Consider the following 15,593-nt stretch of genomic DNA (forward strand, 5'->3'; position numbering starts at 1 on the left):
AGCCTCTGGAGTGGTGGTGCTCTGCCTCCCCTCCTGCTCCGCAGCTGTCAAAAGCTGACCTCTCGAGCAGCCACAGACAGGGCTGGGCATCTGAAAAGGGCGATTCCATGCTACCGGGTTTCGAATTGTGGTAAGCTTCAGAGGGCAAGTCGATCTCCGAATCAATATTTCTCCATCCATGCAGCGTACGTCCGAAATGCCTCTTTTGAGGTTTTGATATTAACCGTCATATTACCTTGCCGGTGGTGGCCGTTTCAATGCCGCACCCACGGACTTTCGAATTTAATCTATATCATACCCAAGTACATAATCAGAATGCGAGTTGCTTCAAATCTATTCGTGGGCATAGTTGTTTTGTTTCTGCCCCAAAGAAAGCGTTGTTTGGATTGCCATGATACACGTCCAGGCTTGAAGGGCGCGACCTCGAGCCCCATTGGGGGGGGGAGAGGTGGCAAAAAGAGCTCTCTTGAAGCGGAAAATAAAGGAGAAGTCGCAAGCCCTCGGAACATTCCTCCTGAAAAGCCTTGCAGGAAGGACGTCGACAAGTTGCCGGTGGCAGTTGCCAGACCTCACTCACGCGTCTGACACGGCGAGCCTTCAAAAATCACTCTGGAGCGTTTCTGACCACTTGTCCAGCAACTTAGCAAGCCCCTCCAGCACGGGCTTGGCGGCCAATCCCTGACCGGACGGGATTCACGCACGCCATGCGACAGGGTCGCGTTTAGAAAAGGCACCCCCATCCACACCCACTTGCAGGTCTGACCTACCAGCTGCTACAGAACTCGCCCTTCATGAAACGCGGCTGAGCCTCTGTCTCCAATCAAAGCCTCCTCCGCCGTCAAACGCGTGAGAAAAGCCCCGAGCAAAGAGTCACGTTGCCACCAGCAAAAGTTTCGCCCTGATCGTCAGGAGTGGACCACTTGTCTCACCTCAACCTTCAGGACCGCCGCGTGAGATTATTCTTGAATCAAAAATACATGAGGCACGATGAATCACCTGCGCCACCATCCTTTGTGTCCTTGATATCAAACATCCAGGCCGATATGCCTCTTTTTTCAGACGAAAGACGAGATTGGCTTCAATAATATCGAAACAAGGATCGCAAGCGATGCAACAACCTTCCTCGTACCGAGGGCCTCCGCAGCCGTTTTCATGTGCGTAACCGCGCGGTAGAAATATTGAAAAAATCTGTTGGATTTCCCCTTTGGGAACTCGAAGCACCAGTCAAATCTCGCTTTATGACGTCCACTATTACCCCCCTAATCGATAAGTGTTCCCCTCACTCGGGTCAGCCGTTGCGGGCACCCAGCGAATCAGTGCTGCGACTTGTGAAGCTGATGTTGGAACATCGATCAAATCTGAAAAACGCCAGCCCTTCGACCTGACCAATAGGCGGGCAGCCCAACATTCTAGATTATTTGCTTCTGAATGTGGAGAACGGCACTTGCCTGATGACAGTTGTGAGTGTTTGGCCGACACCTTTTTTCTTTTTGAAGTTCTTCAGGACTTTAAGGGTTTGGGGGGTACAAAAGTTGTAGCCTTATGAGGCATCAATATAAATTGCCTATCGAACTTTTCCCAGGTCAATCAGTGCTCGATGCGCCAAATGTGAACCCGCAACCAGCAATCACAAAATGCCTCCAAAGAAGAAAGCAGCCGCTACTACGGCTGCTCCTGAAGAGGATGTATCAATGGCAGATGCATCCCCCGCTCCTGCAGATGTACCTGAGCCCGAGTACGACATAGAGATTGATGAGCAGCGCATTCGAATTGTGAGCTCTAATCCTTCCAGATATTCTGAAATCTATACTAATTCTATGTTCCAGCTTCCAGGAGCCTCTGACACTGCAGCATCATTTGAATTCAAGAAGGAAGATCATACATTGGGGAATGCTTTGCGATATATCATCATGAAGAAGTGAGCCTACCCCACTCCCTAGGACTCTCTACAAAGCCCATTTGCTCCAGATCTCTTTGTTTTGCAATCCCATTGCTAATATAGATTCACTACAAGTCCTGACGTCGAATTCTGTGGTTATTCGATCCCCCATCCCTCTGAAGAGCTCATGAACATTCGAATCCAGACATACGGTCAGTGATAGCTCGGCGAGATATGAAATTGGCAAGGCTGATAATCCAGTAGAAGGGACAACTGCAGTTGAAGCATTAGAGAAGGGCTTCAACGACCTGATGGATCTATGTGACGTAGTTTCCGAAAAGTTCCAGGAAGAAAGACTCAATTTCATCGACCAAATGAAAGCATGACTGTCTAGCCAGAGACGGATACCCGGGAAGGAAATGAAAAGTACTGCATTGCATGGAGTAGAATGGAGAACCAGGAGTCTGTTTGTGGTTTATTGGGATATGTACAAAGCTATGAAAAGACGATGAACCTTCAGTTCCTGCCCTGGGCTTGGTGTCAGCTCAACAATAGACATGGGGCAACTTCAGCAAAGCTTTACCTCTAAGAACCCACTCATGAAATTCTGTGGACGTCTAGCATTCGGATCCTCTTCTGCTCGGAAGTACTTCAGGATATGGGGCAGCTGCTTCCAGTAGTTCAACGTTTCCTGAAGCCGTAGGTCAGCATGAAAATGAATCCAGAAGCCAGAAATCAAGTCCAAATCCAAGCCCCAGCCCATCCTTCTTCAATTCTTGCAAGGGCATCTGTGATTTTATATCCAGGTCCACATCCAAGGCCTAGCCTTGCTCCTTGAATTCTTGCAAGAACCCCAAGCTCTTGGTCCCCATTCACATATCTCTTGAAGTCTTTTCCAATATGAGAGTCCAACGCACCTGGTATTCCGCATGGCTTTGGAACAATAGCATATCCACTACTCCAATCTGATTCACATATCGATGCCGCTCAAACTCCTGCCTCATCTTCGTCCTCAGTCGTGCCACGGGAATATTCAGCGAGTACATGGTCTGGATTTCTGGAGCCTATGATGTTTAAGTCCTAATTAGCTCGTGATATGTCTGTTGTGGTGACGAGAACGTACGGAGCGAAGCCATTCCCTGTAGCTGTGCAAGACCCTCTTCTGGGCATCCGCCCAATTGATCGCTGCAACACCTCATTAGCTTCCTCGCCCTGGCTCAATTGGAAGAGGAGAACATACATTGCCGCGTCCGCTGCGCGAGGTAAGTTGGGTTGATTACCATTGTGCTGGTATCCGTTCCGGAGAGCTTGCGTTCACTGTCGCCGTTCTCCAGCTCGGCTGAGGTATGAAAAGACTCGTCACGTGCAAGCCTCATTCCAACCTAACCACCAGAACCTCGAGGCTGAGAAATTTCAATACCCCGCCACCAAACGGAGCTCTTGCCAACACAACAACAACACAGCGCCAAGAACACTTTCTGGTTCTACGATCCATTTCGGGAAACCGAAGACGAGATATCACAGAGATAGGGAAGGAAGACGCAAAAATGCCCGCCATCCGCCACGCCTCCAAGCGCAAAGCTCCCCCAGCCGGATTCACAGACATCGAAGACGACCTGCTCATCTTCTCCAACAAGATGAAAGACGCAGAGAACGAGCCGACCATCAACGTCCCCCGGCACCAAGCACACTGGAAGATCTTCCAAATCAGCCATCAGAGGAGTCGATACGTATATGGGCTGTATTATGAGAAGGAGGCGATCAGCAAGCAGTTGTACGAATGGTTGCTGAAGAATGGCTATGCGGATGCGATGTTGATTGCGAAGTGGAAGAAGACGGGGTATGAGAAGGTATGTTAAGTCCACTTTTCGTACTTGGAGATTATGGTTCTCGAAGATTTGTTCAGTTTGTATTGCATGTGCTAATGCTGGGTTTACAGTTATGCTGCCTCCGATGCGTGCAAACGAAGGAAACAAACTTCAACTCTACATGTATATGTCGGGTTCCTAAAGCACAAATGAAGGAAGATCAGGCGATTGAATGTGTGAGCTGTGGATGCAGAGGTTGCGCCTCGAGCGACTGAACCTTGTGGCTCGAAGAGCAAGCGGAGACGTTCAGCGATTATTACTGGATCTGGCTGGATGCACCATTTCGAATTTGAGGATACCGACAATGGCGTTTATGGAGTCGAGAGATCTGGGCTAGATTCGGCAGGCAGCACTTCATGGTATGGCGTTTTTGGCGTCGAGGGAAAATTCCACATCCTGGAGGATACTGCACCCAGATAAGCACCTGTAGTAGTGCTTTACTGTTGGATTATATATCTACCTCGTTACGAAAGGTGTAAACTACACAAATCAGAGAGACATATTGGAAGTGTCTAAAAATTATTCCTCCGTATTCCCAAATGCAGGCATAAAAATAATACGAAAGGATCTTCAATTCCAAGGTTCCATTTTTCGCCCCTAATTCCCAAACGCCATCTTTGTTACCTAGAGAGGTAACTTTTCTATCCCTTCTTGCTATGAAATCCAGTTCCCTAAGATACTATAGACCGGGATGCAGACAGAAACTTCACAACGCTACATTAACGGGTGCTCTCGTTATTTCATCAAGTTACGTTCTGCTCACTCTTTCTCCCCCTCTGTCGCCTTCTGCCACATGCTACCCAGAACGTCGCCACTCCTATCGCTGACTTCTTTTCCCAGCGCTCTCGTGTTCTCCATGGCTTTTGCAGCAATGGCTGAAAAGCTGTTAGATGTCGTGTCCAACCTCTCCCTTGCAATTACCTCAGGCTCTGCACCTTTCTCCCTCGCTTTATCGAGAAGCCCCTTGAAGCCCTGGTGGGGTAGGCTTTGCTTCACCTCGGCTGCATTGGGTGCATCAACCATGTTCTCATCCTCTCTGTACTCCTTCTTCGAGTCTACTCTCCGGGTCAAGTATACCGTTGCAGTCTTTCCTTGAGCAGCACGGATGCGATCTACCTCCTGCTGGTACGCTGTGTCGTAGATGCTGAACTCGGCTGCAGTTGGAGACTCGGCAACCACTTCTTCTGGCGGTGTGTCAAGAGCGCCCCTGCCTCCTGTCCCGATGCCGAGGAAGAGCGGTTCTTCATCCAAAGGATCGTGAGCATGGCCTTTCTCACCAGACTCTTGTCGATGGACTTCTGGGTGGTCCGGAACCTCCTCGGAACTGATTTCGTATCCCTGATGGTGCTCTTCAGAGTCTGTAGGGGCATTGATCATGGTAACAGATGAGTCCATTCTAGTTCCCATTCCTCTGTGTAGATTAACATCTGGAGGTTGAAGGTCGTGGTGTACCCCTTCAGCGGCGAGTGCTGTTTCAACAGTTCTCCGATCGTCGATATCTACACTTCTTGACTTGTGTAGTGTAGGACTTGAATGACAACCAGCATTTTCAGGAGGGTAAAGAGCCCTAACCCCTCTACCCAAGGCGGTTGATAGAGCGCCGGGTCTTTTCTGGTCTACTAGGGCTCTAAATTTCTGCACGGCTTTCATCTGATACGAGTCAGCATCTAACTGTTCATTTAAGAAAGCGATTAAAGGAGGCTTACCACAGCAAGTAGATGCCTCATCTTCGCTGTAATAGCATGGTTGACTTCGAGTTCACTTGGTGGCTCTACTAAGTCTGCGGTATTCTCCTGTGCAGATAATAGAGGATCCGTCCCGTTTTTGGTAACCCATGGATGTTCCTACAAGTTTAATTAGCATCCTTGCCCTTAGTATCTACAAAGTGATAACGCATACTCTCAACTCGGCCATCTTGATTCTTTTTTTTGGATCCTTATCTAATATCCTCTTCATCAAGTCAGCGAATTTGGGGTCGTGGTCGGGGTCAATAAACGGTTTATCGTTTCGAATGGCTTCATATAATTCCAGTACTCCGGATCGTTCAAATGGTATGCAGCCAAATCTAAGGCAGTAAAGTGACACTCCCATAGACCAGATATCGGCGGCTTTGCCAGAAATATCTCCATGTTTGGTGATACATAACTCCGGTGGCAAGAAGGCAGGCGATCCAGCCGACTTGGCCGTCAACATCTCTGACTGCTTTTCGAACATCTCAGACACGCCAAAGTCCACAATCTTGAGGACATCGTCCTCTGTGAGGAGAAGATTATCTGGCTTGATATCTCTGTGAACCACGCCTTGTGCATGTACTGTAATATTTTAGCACTGCCTCCGTTAAGGAGGGAACAAACTTACAGTACTCAATTCCCAGAATGAGATCTCTGAGCCAATGCCTGCATCTCTCTTCATCGTACGGATCTGCTTTATCGTTCAATCCAACCTTCATTACCACGCCCTTCTTACACATTTCCAGTACCATGTACAGCGAATCCTCTTCAGGGTCATCCAATACCTCAATGAGTGATACCAGATTTGGATGATTGAGCTTCTTCATGATTGCAATCTCCTCTTTGATCAGATAAAGTGGGTTCCCTTGCTCTTCGCCATCATGAATATCTGAAGCTGAGTGACGATGCAAAGGAGAATTCAGTCCGCTTCCCGCAGCCAAGTGTCCGGCCCGTTTCACGGCATGTGGTCTCCTAAGGATATTCGACTGAGCCCGCTTTCGTAATCTCGATTTCGAGAACTCTTTGACAGCCTAGGACTGAAATCAGCCAGAACATCTTGTAGTTTTGGACCACAATAAATGCTCACGTATTCCGTTCCATATTGATCCACAGCCAGGTGAACAGCACCAAAGGAACCCCGTCCTATTTCATCTTTGATTATGTACTGATTGATATGGTGTTCCGCCTTGCCATCTTCTTCACTATTCGTATATTCGGACCGCGCATTCAACGTCTCTTTAATCGTGCGATGTTGTGAGGGCGTGCGACGGTGATGTCTGAGAGGACTTTGGTAGGCGGGGGTGGAGCTTTAGATATCAGCATCCCCACATCAGAAGCTATGTACAAGCATATAACATACACATGCTGGATGATAGGAGGTCTTCCTTGTTCTGTCAAACCGGGTACATCCAGGGAAATGCCTGTTAACCCGTTATCAAGTAGAACAAGCAATGAGTGGAGGTCAATATCATACCATGGGATGGTAGAATCCCAATTTCAGCTTCTCTCTTGGTAATATCACCTGCATGGCCTGGCTGCTCGCACTCGCTCTCAAAGGAATTCATGCTTTGATCCATAATACAATTCGATGCATCTTCCTCGATGCGTGATTCGTGATATCGCTCTCGAGACGCCAGAATCAGGAGCGCTTGGAAATCGGGTTGGTACTGGGGGAGGCTGTCAGTCTTGGTCCCCATTCGTCGACGCCGAATACACCCCTGCCAAAGCTTGTTTCCGTCACTAGCCTTGTCACTCTCTCTGCCTCCATCTGAGCCTCGTTTGCGGCTCTCCTTGAACCGAGCCTTCTTCAGACATTGATGATGGTGGTCTACAGCTTCTACATCTTCGACCGGCATAGTAAGTCTTATTGAGTAACCTTCTGCTGAGACCTCAATGCTGACCCTCAACAGCGGAATGCATCTACTCTCGCCTCTGGGCCCGACAAGACCGCCCCATCTCAGGATCTGGGGCCTCCAATCGCCCCATCTCTACCTCGAGTACAGCATCTGGAGGCAACACACTTGTTCCTGACCTCGGACCAGCACGAGCCCGTCCTGCCCGCCTCAGCGCGCAAGACGATGCGAAGCTCATCTTCGGGACAATCTTCTCTTTGAGGAATATGGTGCGGAAACTGGGAGGCCCTGATGATAGCTTTATATCGTTCAGGACGGGACAGTATAAGTTGCATTACTATGAGACGCCGACGAGTATTAAGTTTGTGATGTTGACGGACACGCAAACGTTGAACATGAGGAATGTTCTGCACCAGATTTATGTCAATCTGTATGTGGAGTTTGGTGAGTTGAAGAAGAGGCATTGATAGAGAGCTAAACGCTGATTCAATGGGTAGTGGTCAAGAATCCACTGTCACCCGTTGAACATCCAGGAGGAGAGGGTGTTGCAAACGAGTTGTTCGAGCTGGCTTTGGATCAATTTGTGAAGGGTGTCCTTTGAGGTAAGAGATCTCGTGGCTCAGGAGAGCTCTGGCATATCTGGCGTTCACAGGGAAGCATGGCAGGCGTTTGGAGAAATGGAATCTCAGACTACCATCAATGGTGCATTAAGGGTATTATTTGGTATATTACATTCCCCATTCCGTCGTCTTTTTACATAAAGGTCCGCTATGCCCACCACCGCATCAAAAGCTCCACATCCAATCTATCCAATCTATCCTCTCAAACCGGAGCATCTTTTTGAACAGCCTTGCCCCATGCACTCTCAAATGCACTGGCACTGGCACTTCCAATATCTACAATGCTCTCTTGTCCTGTATGACCTTCTGCCGGATCGATAGGACCATCCTTCAAGGTGATACCAGACTCGTCGTTCACAGGGCGAATCTCATTTTCCCAGTTAGAGGAATAAACTACTGCTGCAAATGCCTCCAAGTCTCGGACCTGCTCCATTGATTGAAGATACTCGTTTGGTACTCCATTCCCAATCGAGTAAGCCTGCCTCGTCAGTATCGCAAGAACGATTGGCAGCTTGACAGGCTTAACATCGACAACTTCCGTGACACGTGGAGCATTCAGATCCGGAACGTCGGACGTCGGTGGCACTCTGTAAGCTTGCCGTGCAATCTCTTGATCGACTAGGGTCGAGTACCCAGCATCCAGGAGCAGCGTCAGGACATGTGAAAAGGGGGGCGAGTCGATGAGATCCGAGGTCTCGTCTAGGAGGCGTCGAAGTGGTGTAGCATCTGATGATGATATCGAAACTGATCCTGACGGAGACGACTCCTTGGTCATTCCAGATTCCCTGAGGACAAATTCCTCCTCTTCTTTCGGCGGAAGCAAATATTGCAACCACGTGCTCGCTTGTCTCTCCGCTTCTGTGGCCCCTTCGACTTTCTTCCGGACCTCAAGAGTCAGCTCTGAGAACTTTTGCATACTGATATCATCCCTAGGACTTAAACCCCCAAAGACCTCTTTTACAGCAGCTTCAACCTTAAGCATGACCTCCCTCCAACCCCTGTGCAGCAGCCACCAACTGAAGGTCAGGTATTTTCTGTTGGTCTCAAAATCGTTCCCGTAAGCTTGATCCGGGTTATCGTCATCGTGGTTTTCCAGGCTGATCGTTGATTGTTCCATTCCACCCGTTGCAAGAGATACCACGCTGGACAGATAACTCCTCCGGCCCAGTAAATTCAGCTGTATCCGAGTGAGGAGAGTGAGAAGAGCTAGTGTATATATCAATGTGAAGGCCCGAGTGATTGCTATGCTAATGTTAGTTGAGCTTCAGAACTTCTTCTACGTGACTTACAGCTAATCTTGAGATCGTTCCAAAGCTGCAGCTTAGTTTTCCTAGCCTTCTGAGCCTGTTGCCCACCATCCTGTCGCCCCTCGCCAACTACCGATGCAGATGGAATACCCATCTGGCTTGCATGCACACCACTCTCACTCTGGAGACTCGCCATACTCCTCCCATCATCATCCGTCACACTGGGAGGTCCAGAGTCCAACTCTGATGGATTTATCTCGCCATTACGTGCCAACTTTGCCGCCTTCTGCTGCTGGAGTTCATGAGTTATCCTCTCGGTTTCCAATTCATGCATTATATTATCTGTAGCTGTTGGGAGCAAGGCTAGGACAGTGAAGGTGCAATCTTCTTGGTTTTGCTCGAATCTCCTGCGCAGGCTGTGGGATATGGATAAGCTAGTATTCTACAACCTAGATAGAGATCAAACTTACTTCTCTCGGGCTATGCGGTCACTGCTCATGCGCTCACGCGCATCTGAGATCTTTCCCAACACATATTGAGTTGCAACATAGCCAGCCCCAATAAGGCCAAATCCAATAGCAAGTGGAGTTCTATTCCGCTTTAACCATCTTCTGGAGGCGGAAATCATGACTCAAGTTGAGTAGATTGGCAGTAGTAACATGCCGGTTGGGAAAGTGCGAGCTGTGATTGTGTAGAGCGAAAAGTGATGGGGAAAATGGGAAAGCCCTCTCTCATGCCCGTACCCCTTGTGATGAATGTTCCCGCGGCCGAGGTTCCCAAGTGGCTGGGGAAATTCCCGCTTGGTCCGCAGGTGGGTCCCAGATAACACATTTACATAGCTATCCTTAAACCCACTCATATGCAATGTACCCCTCCATACCGCACATTCAACACCTCACGATACCGTTGTTCAAATTGTAAGCAAATGATCGAAAATAACCTAGCCATGGAACAACGCCGTCCGCCCGAGTATATTATTGAAGTCTTCGCGGATCCCTCGTCGGTGAAGGATGTTGTCAGAGGTATTCATTCCGCTTCGTCCAGGAGACATGAGCGCCAGCTGATCGTAACGCTTAGGAATTTTACATACGATCTTTTTTCACAGATTCTTTCCTTCTATTCGGCCAAAGTCGAGAGATATCCTGGATTTAACGCTACCATTTGTGGATGATGTTGAGCTAGAGACCTTGATTGATCAAAGGACAGCAACGCTTGTAAGACAACTAGACACGAGCTCTGATCAAGGTGCAAGAAATACTGGCGTGAGAGGCTTGATGGCAGTTCAGTTTTTCGAAAAGAAGCGGCGGAAGGCTTGGGGGTTTATGAAGGGCGAGGAGGAAGTATGTTGGGAGCAATGGACGCTGGACGTGACGCTCGCAACTCCGAGGACGGAGAGCGGTATGTGTCCACGCTGTGTGGAGAGATGTGATGCTGATGCCATGTCACAGAGAGAGCTAAGGTTCGAAAAGCTATGGAGGCGATGTTGCTGAAAGCTGCTATGAAGATCGTTACGACGGTAAACAGGGAGAAGGATCACATTCCCCCAATAACGACCAGCGAAGCAAACCCGTTTCCCTACCAGATTGTGATTAACCCCAAAGACAATAGTTGGGGGGCACGGATGGGAATATTTTGAAATGTTAAAAAAACCATGCCCGATTGTACATACGGGAATGGGGTTATAGGAGTCTGGGAGTTTGACATAGATGGATTTGGACACAGATACCCGAATAAAATGGCACAATGAGGCCTTATTTGATTAAAAGGCTACCACCACTTTCTTAGGTGAGTCGTTCTCATAATTCATATCTCGTAACTCAGAAATTTCTCAGCTTCTGCTGAACCCTCTTGCACGACCACCGCCTCGACCAAACCTCACGCTGGGAGGAACAAAGTTTAATGCAGACATAGCTCCAGATAGCACATCCATATCTACATCCTCTGGCCCCTCTGGAAGCGTTTCTGGGTTTTCTTCTTTCATTGCCTCTGTCTCACCGCTGCCATTTTGCTTCTCAGATGGAACTGTTTCCAGGATTGAATTGCGTCGTCTTCTCTCCTCAATCTCCGTCATATGCTGGGCTGCTGAACTCCTCCTTCGGTGCTTTCCTGATCTTAGCATAGAGCTTCGACGATCGATGCCATCGTTCACAATGTAAAAATCGTAGTCCTTGGGAAACATGTGCTTGTCGATTAAATGCATCCGTCGCTTCTGCGGAGTTGAGCACTTTCGATCACAATCTTCCACGAAGCAAGAGTACTGCGAGTTATTAGTTAGCAAATCTTCACTGAAAATGAGACATAACTCACGGTCTTCTCTCCCCTCTCCCTCTTCACACTAACTAAAGCATCATGGTTTTCTTCGATATGTAGGTTCAAGAAATGCTCCGTGGGGAAATTTTTTCTGCACTCGACACAACGGTTGACGTGTGTCTTCGCATAGTGTACATCATACTCTTCGAACGAGGTAAACGAAAGGGTCTGGCGATGGCCTGGGAGAGAACATCGCATCTCAATGACAGCAGGAGCCTCACCGCTTTCTCGGTCGAGGTGAACAATTTTAGGTGTATTCGAGGTCGCTGGTATCGTGGGTGGGTAGACAACTAATCCAGCAGAGGGCGTAGATTCTCTAGTGCTCTCGGACTCTGGGGAAGAAGGCTCGAAGTCTTCTCGTGAGCGCTTTGCCATCTTTAAGGGCTGAACAGCGGGGTAAATACTTTGGAAGGACTTCTCTCTTGTTTGGTTTGCTATTTTGCGATCAGTCTTGAGATCCTGAATCTGCCTTATTAAAGGGACCAATGAAACGCGATGGTGGGCGTATCTTTTCCCCTGAAAATCCTTGCAGGTTGTGGTTGTGGTTGTGGGACGATGGGGGGAAAGTCCACGAGGAAGCCTTGCGCGCAAGCCACCCACGTTCAGCCTCGTTGAAAGCGCGATGCCAAGCCCTGCAAGGCAGGGGGCCAGTGACGGCTCGCTTTCGACGATCTCTCGCTAGTTGACTCCTCCTCCTGCTCACCACTTTCTGCCACACGGTGACATCGTGAAGCCTTCAATCAAACCTTGTGCATTTACTCATGAGTCGATGCTCCCTCTTAGCAGTTCATGTCCATTTTTATTCACCTTCACCCTTTGGCGGAATCATTGCCCTTAGCGCGCTTTTGTTTCCGCGGACGGCCAGCCCATTTCGAAAGGCAGTGGTGAATCGAACCAAACCTCCATATGGATTGCATCTACCACCCTCGATTTGCGGAGCTCCTCCCTACGCAAATCTAGCAGAGATCAGCGGTGGAGCGTAACACCTCTGCAACCATAGCACAACGAAAGCAATGGCCGCGCCGGTCATACAACAATGGGAGTAAGTACCCTAATCACACTCTCACTGTGCGCCAGGCTGACAGCATGTCTAGGTATGCGCAGCAGGTTGAGGGCGGCCTGATCCCGCTCTTGTCGAAATGGGGAAGAGAGGGACCGACGTTCGAGCAGATCGATGACCTGATAAATGAGTGAGTAAATGTCGGAGCTGTTCCATCTTGTTGCTAATGTGTTCAGGTATCGCAAGGCCTCCGAGAATACTGTCTTCCTCGATTTCGAATATGCTGCCAGCCAAGGAGTTGGAAAACGTCTGTGGGACGCCCATACCAAGATCAACAACAGATATAAGAAGCTCTTGGTTGAATATCGCAAGGGAGACCAGAAGAAGATGGTCGTCGAGAAGCGCAAGTTCGAGAAACGATACGCCGACTTCATCAAGACCAGCCAGTTCTTCTACAAGGGTTACATCCAACGTCTTGCATCTCACTTTGCCGGCATGAAGGGACTGCACCGGATTGCCAACCGACTTTCGCTCAGCACACTCTCTGTGGACGAGCGTATTCAACCCACCCCGCATGTCGAGCACCTTATCGAGATGTCTTGCCATGCCACTCTCCTACGCCTAGGTGATCTCTCTCGCTATCGCAACAATATGAGAACCAAGGATCGTAGCTGGGATCCTGCAATGGCATACTATAGCTTGGCTAATGATCTCTACCCGGATTCTGGTGCCGCTCATAATCAAATGGCCGTCATTGCTACGACCGATGGTAATCATTTGGATGCTGTCTATCACTTTTATAGAGCCATTGCCACAAAGGAGCCCCACCCCCTTGCCCAAGGAAACCTTGAATTGGAGTTCAAAAAGATCATTACGTCCTGGCAGAAGAAGCGTCCAAATCCAAAGACTGGCAGTCTCCCGACCCTCATCTGGTGGTTCGTTCTTCTTCATGCAAAGTTCTACGAAGGGGCTGATTTTTCGACCCACGAAGAGCTTGAGAACGAAGTTCTGTCCCGACTGGCTTTGCTTCTCAAAGAACAGTCCTTCGGTGAAACTTTGGAGAAATTTGTCCTTATCAATCTCGCTGCAGAGTCTCTTGCTGGTGACAGATTCAGAAGTAGGTTTGTCTTCACTATCTATTAAACTTTTGCTGACAAAGCTACAGAACAAGGTGACGAAGCCAGGCCTGAGATCATCAAGTCATACCTCTTCTGCCTTGGGCTTAACGTTCGGATGATGTTCGTGCTCCTTCAGGTTCTGTTGCCAGAGCTTGAAGGTCCAGCCAGCGGCGAGGAACTTCCGAGTGGTGCAGGAGGTTCACGATCTGATAGACCGAATGAGAAGATCACCGCTATTGCAGCTAGAGTCTTTCCAGCCCTACGCCAATATAGTGTCTGGCTTGCTTCTGGTGCTGGACTTATCCTTACCTCTACCGGTACCGCCGCCATTCAAGTCCATACAAAGGAAATGTGGAAGATGTATGCCGATGTCCTTACCAGGCTCACAAATTTCTTCCCTGTTGAAGAATTGGGTTCGGTCAGTTACCTTTTGGAGGAGGATGAATCGACTGTTGGCTTCCAACCATTGCGAAATCCCTCACTGGGTGCTGAGTGTAACCTTTATGTTGACGACAAGGGAGAGTTGAAACCTCGCATTACCGACCTTGGTGTCAAGAGAGATCTTCCCCATGTTGAGATGCAAGCGCGAGTCTTAAATATTCTCCTTTGCGGTCTCAGCTTACAGCTCAAGGAAGAGATTCCCCTCTCCCTGAGCAGAGATACAGGCTCCCCGGCTTTTACTTTTGTTGAGGAGGGCCTGTCACTGGCCAGTCCAGTCCAGGTTCAAGCTTCAGCGTCGACCTACACGAGCCCGATCCGAACCAACGGTGACTACAGCATGCACGAACCGGCAGATGGGACCGCCGAAGTCCGTGATGGAAGTGTTGCAGCCTCCGACTCTCATCAAAGCATGGACACCGATATGCATCGCATGGTTGAGAGTCTCCTCGAGCCGCCGTCTAGTAGAAATACTACCAGCAACGAGACATCCTACGGCATGCATAGCGCTACTGCAAACGAGGTCTTCGCGCCCATGAGATCTAACGGCTTTGAGCCTCGTTTTCAGAGCACTCCCAAGATGCTGCCGAGCCTGCCCGGTTTCTACAACTCAGCCTTCACACCGCAGCCCAATGAACTTCAGCCTCTTAGCCCCAATCGGCCGATGACTGCACGCCAACTCTCACCTCTTCCTCTTGCTACGCCTGAGCAGCGTCTTCAGGCAGCAATGGCTCTTGATGAGGTCACTGGCTACGGCCCGACAAAGAACGGTTCATTGGGAAGAAAAGCTTCGAGACCTCTGTCCAATCCAATTTCTCAGCCCGTCAGCCAAATCCTGCAGGAATCGCTTGCACAGCAGTTCATGCCAATACCGTCTTCTACTTTCTCGGATTCGAGCAGCATCTATGTCAACAACACCCCGCAGCTCCAAAATCGTGCTGTTGGTGGACCATTGCGTGGCGGGCTTCCTCCTATCAATGGGAACAACTCTACGGTCTATCCAGGTGCTAGTGATTTCGACAAGACCACCATGCTGCAAAGCTCTATCTATGATGGCAGCCAGCCTGCCTGGGGCGGTTATGCCCAGACACCTCCTGGCGGACAAGGCGGCTGAGGCATTTCACGTCGCCTCTTGTACTGAGTAAACATTTCGGCATGAGATATACTTATCATCGAAAGCGCCATATTGTGTCCGACTCCAATCTCGACCATCCATATCCGATTCGGATATTGTTGGCAGGATTTCACCCATCATCTTCACCAGCACTGCACTTCGGCGATCACAGCATGAATATGCATGGAGATTGAAGGACTTTTTGGGGTCTCTAATGCTAAATTCTATGCATGATCGTGGAGGATCATAATCGGCCATCTTCTTCATAAGCAGCAGCCAAATCGTCTGATTTCAGACGCTTCCCGTTGTTGAAACCTTTTTCCCATCTGAACGCCGTCTAAAATCTCGATGGTACAATCAAATCAGATATTACTTGCCCTGTGGCTTGTAGGTCTGTTTGGGGAATGGGAATCTAC

At 49.1% G+C, this 15,593-nt stretch overlaps 10 protein-coding genes across 10 annotated transcripts; 6 read left to right on the plus strand and 4 right to left on the minus strand.

Moving 5' to 3' along the window:
• Positions 1 to 1,235: 1,235 nt before the first annotated feature.
• K444DRAFT_608737 (RBP11-like subunits of RNA polymerase) lies at positions 1,236 to 2,537 on the plus strand. The gene is made up of 4 exons (XM_024879440.1): positions 1,236 to 1,772; positions 1,827 to 1,918; positions 2,015 to 2,091; positions 2,144 to 2,537. The coding sequence occupies exons 1-4, from the start codon at positions 1,635 to 1,637 to the stop codon at positions 2,263 to 2,265; spliced, it is 429 nt and encodes a 142-aa protein (XP_024741965.1). The 5' UTR covers positions 1,236 to 1,634; the 3' UTR covers positions 2,266 to 2,537.
• On the minus strand, positions 2,063 to 3,186 carry K444DRAFT_608738 (NADH-ubiquinone oxidoreductase 14.8 kDa subunit). Its single transcript, XM_024879441.1, has 6 exons — positions 3,120 to 3,186; positions 3,003 to 3,064; positions 2,797 to 2,943; positions 2,463 to 2,570; positions 2,144 to 2,407; positions 2,063 to 2,091 (listed from the first exon to the last, which is right to left on the minus strand). Exons 1-5 carry the CDS (start codon positions 3,160 to 3,162, stop codon positions 2,396 to 2,398), a joined length of 372 nt encoding a protein of 123 aa, XP_024741966.1. The 5' UTR covers positions 3,163 to 3,186; the 3' UTR covers positions 2,063 to 2,091; positions 2,144 to 2,395.
• Positions 3,187 to 3,309: 123 nt separating this feature from the next.
• On the plus strand, positions 3,310 to 4,313 carry K444DRAFT_554539 (cell cycle control protein cwf14). The gene is made up of 2 exons (XM_024876659.1): positions 3,310 to 3,729; positions 3,819 to 4,313. Exons 1-2 carry the CDS (start codon positions 3,427 to 3,429, stop codon positions 3,960 to 3,962), a joined length of 447 nt encoding a protein of 148 aa, XP_024741967.1. The 5' UTR covers positions 3,310 to 3,426; the 3' UTR covers positions 3,963 to 4,313.
• K444DRAFT_650624 (BcCMK3, calcium/calmodulin-dependent protein kinase) lies at positions 4,177 to 7,158 on the minus strand. Its single transcript, XM_024885651.1, has 7 exons — positions 6,952 to 7,158; positions 6,838 to 6,898; positions 6,565 to 6,784; positions 6,106 to 6,508; positions 5,647 to 6,059; positions 5,454 to 5,591; positions 4,177 to 5,397 (listed from the first exon to the last, which is right to left on the minus strand). The coding sequence occupies exons 1-7, from the start codon at positions 7,052 to 7,054 to the stop codon at positions 4,507 to 4,509; spliced, it is 2,229 nt and encodes a 742-aa protein (XP_024741968.1). The 5' UTR covers positions 7,055 to 7,158; the 3' UTR covers positions 4,177 to 4,506.
• A 96-nt stretch (positions 7,159 to 7,254) lies between these two features.
• K444DRAFT_554545 (snare-like protein) lies at positions 7,255 to 7,931 on the plus strand (the record flags this gene model as incomplete). The annotated part of the gene is made up of 3 exons (XM_024876660.1): positions 7,255 to 7,334; positions 7,388 to 7,774; positions 7,828 to 7,931. Exons 1-3 carry the CDS (start codon positions 7,295 to 7,297, stop codon positions 7,929 to 7,931), a joined length of 531 nt encoding a protein of 176 aa, XP_024741969.1. The 5' UTR covers positions 7,255 to 7,294.
• Positions 7,932 to 8,152: 221 nt separating this feature from the next.
• K444DRAFT_519942 (Peroxin-3) lies at positions 8,153 to 9,825 on the minus strand (the record flags this gene model as incomplete). The annotated part of the gene is made up of 3 exons (XM_024874003.1): positions 8,153 to 9,192; positions 9,240 to 9,613; positions 9,668 to 9,825. 3 exons carry the CDS (start codon positions 9,823 to 9,825, stop codon positions 8,153 to 8,155), a joined length of 1,572 nt encoding a protein of 523 aa, XP_024741970.1.
• A 226-nt stretch (positions 9,826 to 10,051) lies between these two features.
• On the plus strand, positions 10,052 to 10,947 carry K444DRAFT_608741 (DUF1649-domain-containing protein). The gene is made up of 3 exons (XM_024879442.1): positions 10,052 to 10,219; positions 10,275 to 10,595; positions 10,646 to 10,947. Exons 1-3 carry the CDS (start codon positions 10,057 to 10,059, stop codon positions 10,831 to 10,833), a joined length of 672 nt encoding a protein of 223 aa, XP_024741971.1. The 5' UTR covers positions 10,052 to 10,056; the 3' UTR covers positions 10,834 to 10,947.
• Positions 10,816 to 12,003, minus strand: K444DRAFT_554555 (uncharacterized protein). Its single transcript, XM_024876661.1, has 3 exons — positions 11,912 to 12,003; positions 11,505 to 11,860; positions 10,816 to 11,454 (listed from the first exon to the last, which is right to left on the minus strand). The coding sequence occupies exons 2-3, from the start codon at positions 11,703 to 11,705 to the stop codon at positions 11,026 to 11,028; spliced, it is 630 nt and encodes a 209-aa protein (XP_024741972.1). The 5' UTR covers positions 11,706 to 11,860; positions 11,912 to 12,003; the 3' UTR covers positions 10,816 to 11,025.
• Positions 12,004 to 12,205: 202 nt separating this feature from the next.
• On the plus strand, positions 12,206 to 12,581 carry K444DRAFT_212621 (uncharacterized protein). Its single transcript, XM_024871099.1, has one exon. It carries the CDS (start codon positions 12,269 to 12,271, stop codon positions 12,488 to 12,490), a length of 222 nt encoding a protein of 73 aa, XP_024741973.1. The 5' UTR covers positions 12,206 to 12,268; the 3' UTR covers positions 12,491 to 12,581.
• K444DRAFT_212573 (uncharacterized protein) lies at positions 12,434 to 15,466 on the plus strand. Its single transcript, XM_024871098.1, has 4 exons — positions 12,434 to 12,549; positions 12,602 to 12,697; positions 12,744 to 13,624; positions 13,673 to 15,466. The coding sequence occupies exons 1-4, from the start codon at positions 12,521 to 12,523 to the stop codon at positions 15,175 to 15,177; spliced, it is 2,511 nt and encodes an 836-aa protein (XP_024741974.1). The 5' UTR covers positions 12,434 to 12,520; the 3' UTR covers positions 15,178 to 15,466.
• Positions 15,467 to 15,593: the final 127 nt, after the last annotated feature.

The sequence above is a fragment of the Hyaloscypha bicolor genome, assembly GCF_002865645.1.
Source record: "Hyaloscypha bicolor E unplaced genomic scaffold K444scaffold_17, whole genome shotgun sequence".
In the NCBI taxonomy this organism is placed as follows: Eukaryota; Fungi; Ascomycota; class Leotiomycetes; order Helotiales; family Hyaloscyphaceae; genus Hyaloscypha; species Hyaloscypha bicolor.

Bases quoted from the DNA above. Each gene is read 5' to 3' on its own strand.
- K444DRAFT_212621 (XM_024871099.1), top strand. From the start codon at position 12,269: ATGAGTCGATGCTCCCTCTTAGCAGTTCATGTCCATTTTTATTCACCT.
- K444DRAFT_212573 (XM_024871098.1), top strand. From the start codon at position 12,521: ATGGCCGCGCCGGTCATACAACAATGGGA. The intron at 12,550-12,601 runs GTAAGTACCCTA...CAGCATGTCTAG, and splicing joins CCGGTCATACAACAATGGGA to GTATGCGCAGCAGGTTGAGG. The intron at 13,625-13,672 runs GTAGGTTTGTCT...ACAAAGCTACAG, and splicing joins TGCTGGTGACAGATTCAGAA to AACAAGGTGACGAAGCCAGG.
- K444DRAFT_650624 (XM_024885651.1), bottom strand. From the start codon at position 7,054: ATGGATCAAAGCATGAATTCCTTTGAGAGCGAGTGCGAGCAGCCAGGC. The intron at 6,899-6,951 runs GTATGATATTGA...ACGGGTTAACAG, and splicing joins TGGGATTCTACCATCCCATG to GCATTTCCCTGGATGTACCC. The intron at 6,060-6,105 runs GTAAGTTTGTTC...AAAATATTACAG, and splicing joins CATTCTGGGAATTGAGTACT to TACATGCACAAGGCGTGGTT.
- K444DRAFT_608741 (XM_024879442.1), top strand. From the start codon at position 10,057: ATGCAATGTACCCCTCCATACCGCACATTCAACACCTCACGATACCGT. The intron at 10,220-10,274 runs GTATTCATTCCG...CGTAACGCTTAG, and splicing joins GGTGAAGGATGTTGTCAGAG to GAATTTTACATACGATCTTT. The intron at 10,596-10,645 runs GTATGTGTCCAC...GCCATGTCACAG, and splicing joins AACTCCGAGGACGGAGAGCG to AGAGAGCTAAGGTTCGAAAA.
- K444DRAFT_608738 (XM_024879441.1), bottom strand. From the start codon at position 3,162: ATGGTAATCAACCCAACTTACCTCGCGCAGCGGACGCGGCAAT. The intron at 2,944-3,002 runs GTACGTTCTCGT...TAAACATCATAG, and splicing joins ACAGGGAATGGCTTCGCTCC to GCTCCAGAAATCCAGACCAT. The intron at 2,571-2,796 runs GTGCGTTGGACT...CTACGGCTTCAG, and splicing joins AAAGCCATGCGGAATACCAG to GAAACGTTGAACTACTGGAA.
- K444DRAFT_608737 (XM_024879440.1), top strand. From the start codon at position 1,635: ATGCCTCCAAAGAAGAAAGCAGCCGCTACTACGGCTGCTCCTGAAGAG. The intron at 1,773-1,826 runs GTGAGCTCTAAT...TCTATGTTCCAG, and splicing joins ATGAGCAGCGCATTCGAATT to CTTCCAGGAGCCTCTGACAC. The intron at 1,919-2,014 runs GTGAGCCTACCC...ATTCACTACAAG, and splicing joins CGATATATCATCATGAAGAA to TCCTGACGTCGAATTCTGTG.
- K444DRAFT_554539 (XM_024876659.1), top strand. From the start codon at position 3,427: ATGCCCGCCATCCGCCACGCCTCCAAGCGCAAAGCTCCCCCAGCCGGA. The intron at 3,730-3,818 runs GTATGTTAAGTC...CTGGGTTTACAG, and splicing joins AGAAGACGGGGTATGAGAAG to TTATGCTGCCTCCGATGCGT.
- K444DRAFT_554555 (XM_024876661.1), bottom strand. From the start codon at position 11,705: ATGCGATGTTCTCTCCCAGGCCATCGCCAGACCCTTTCGTTTACCTCG. The intron at 11,455-11,504 runs GTGAGTTATGTC...AATAACTCGCAG, and splicing joins GGGAGAGGGGAGAGAAGACC to TACTCTTGCTTCGTGGAAGA.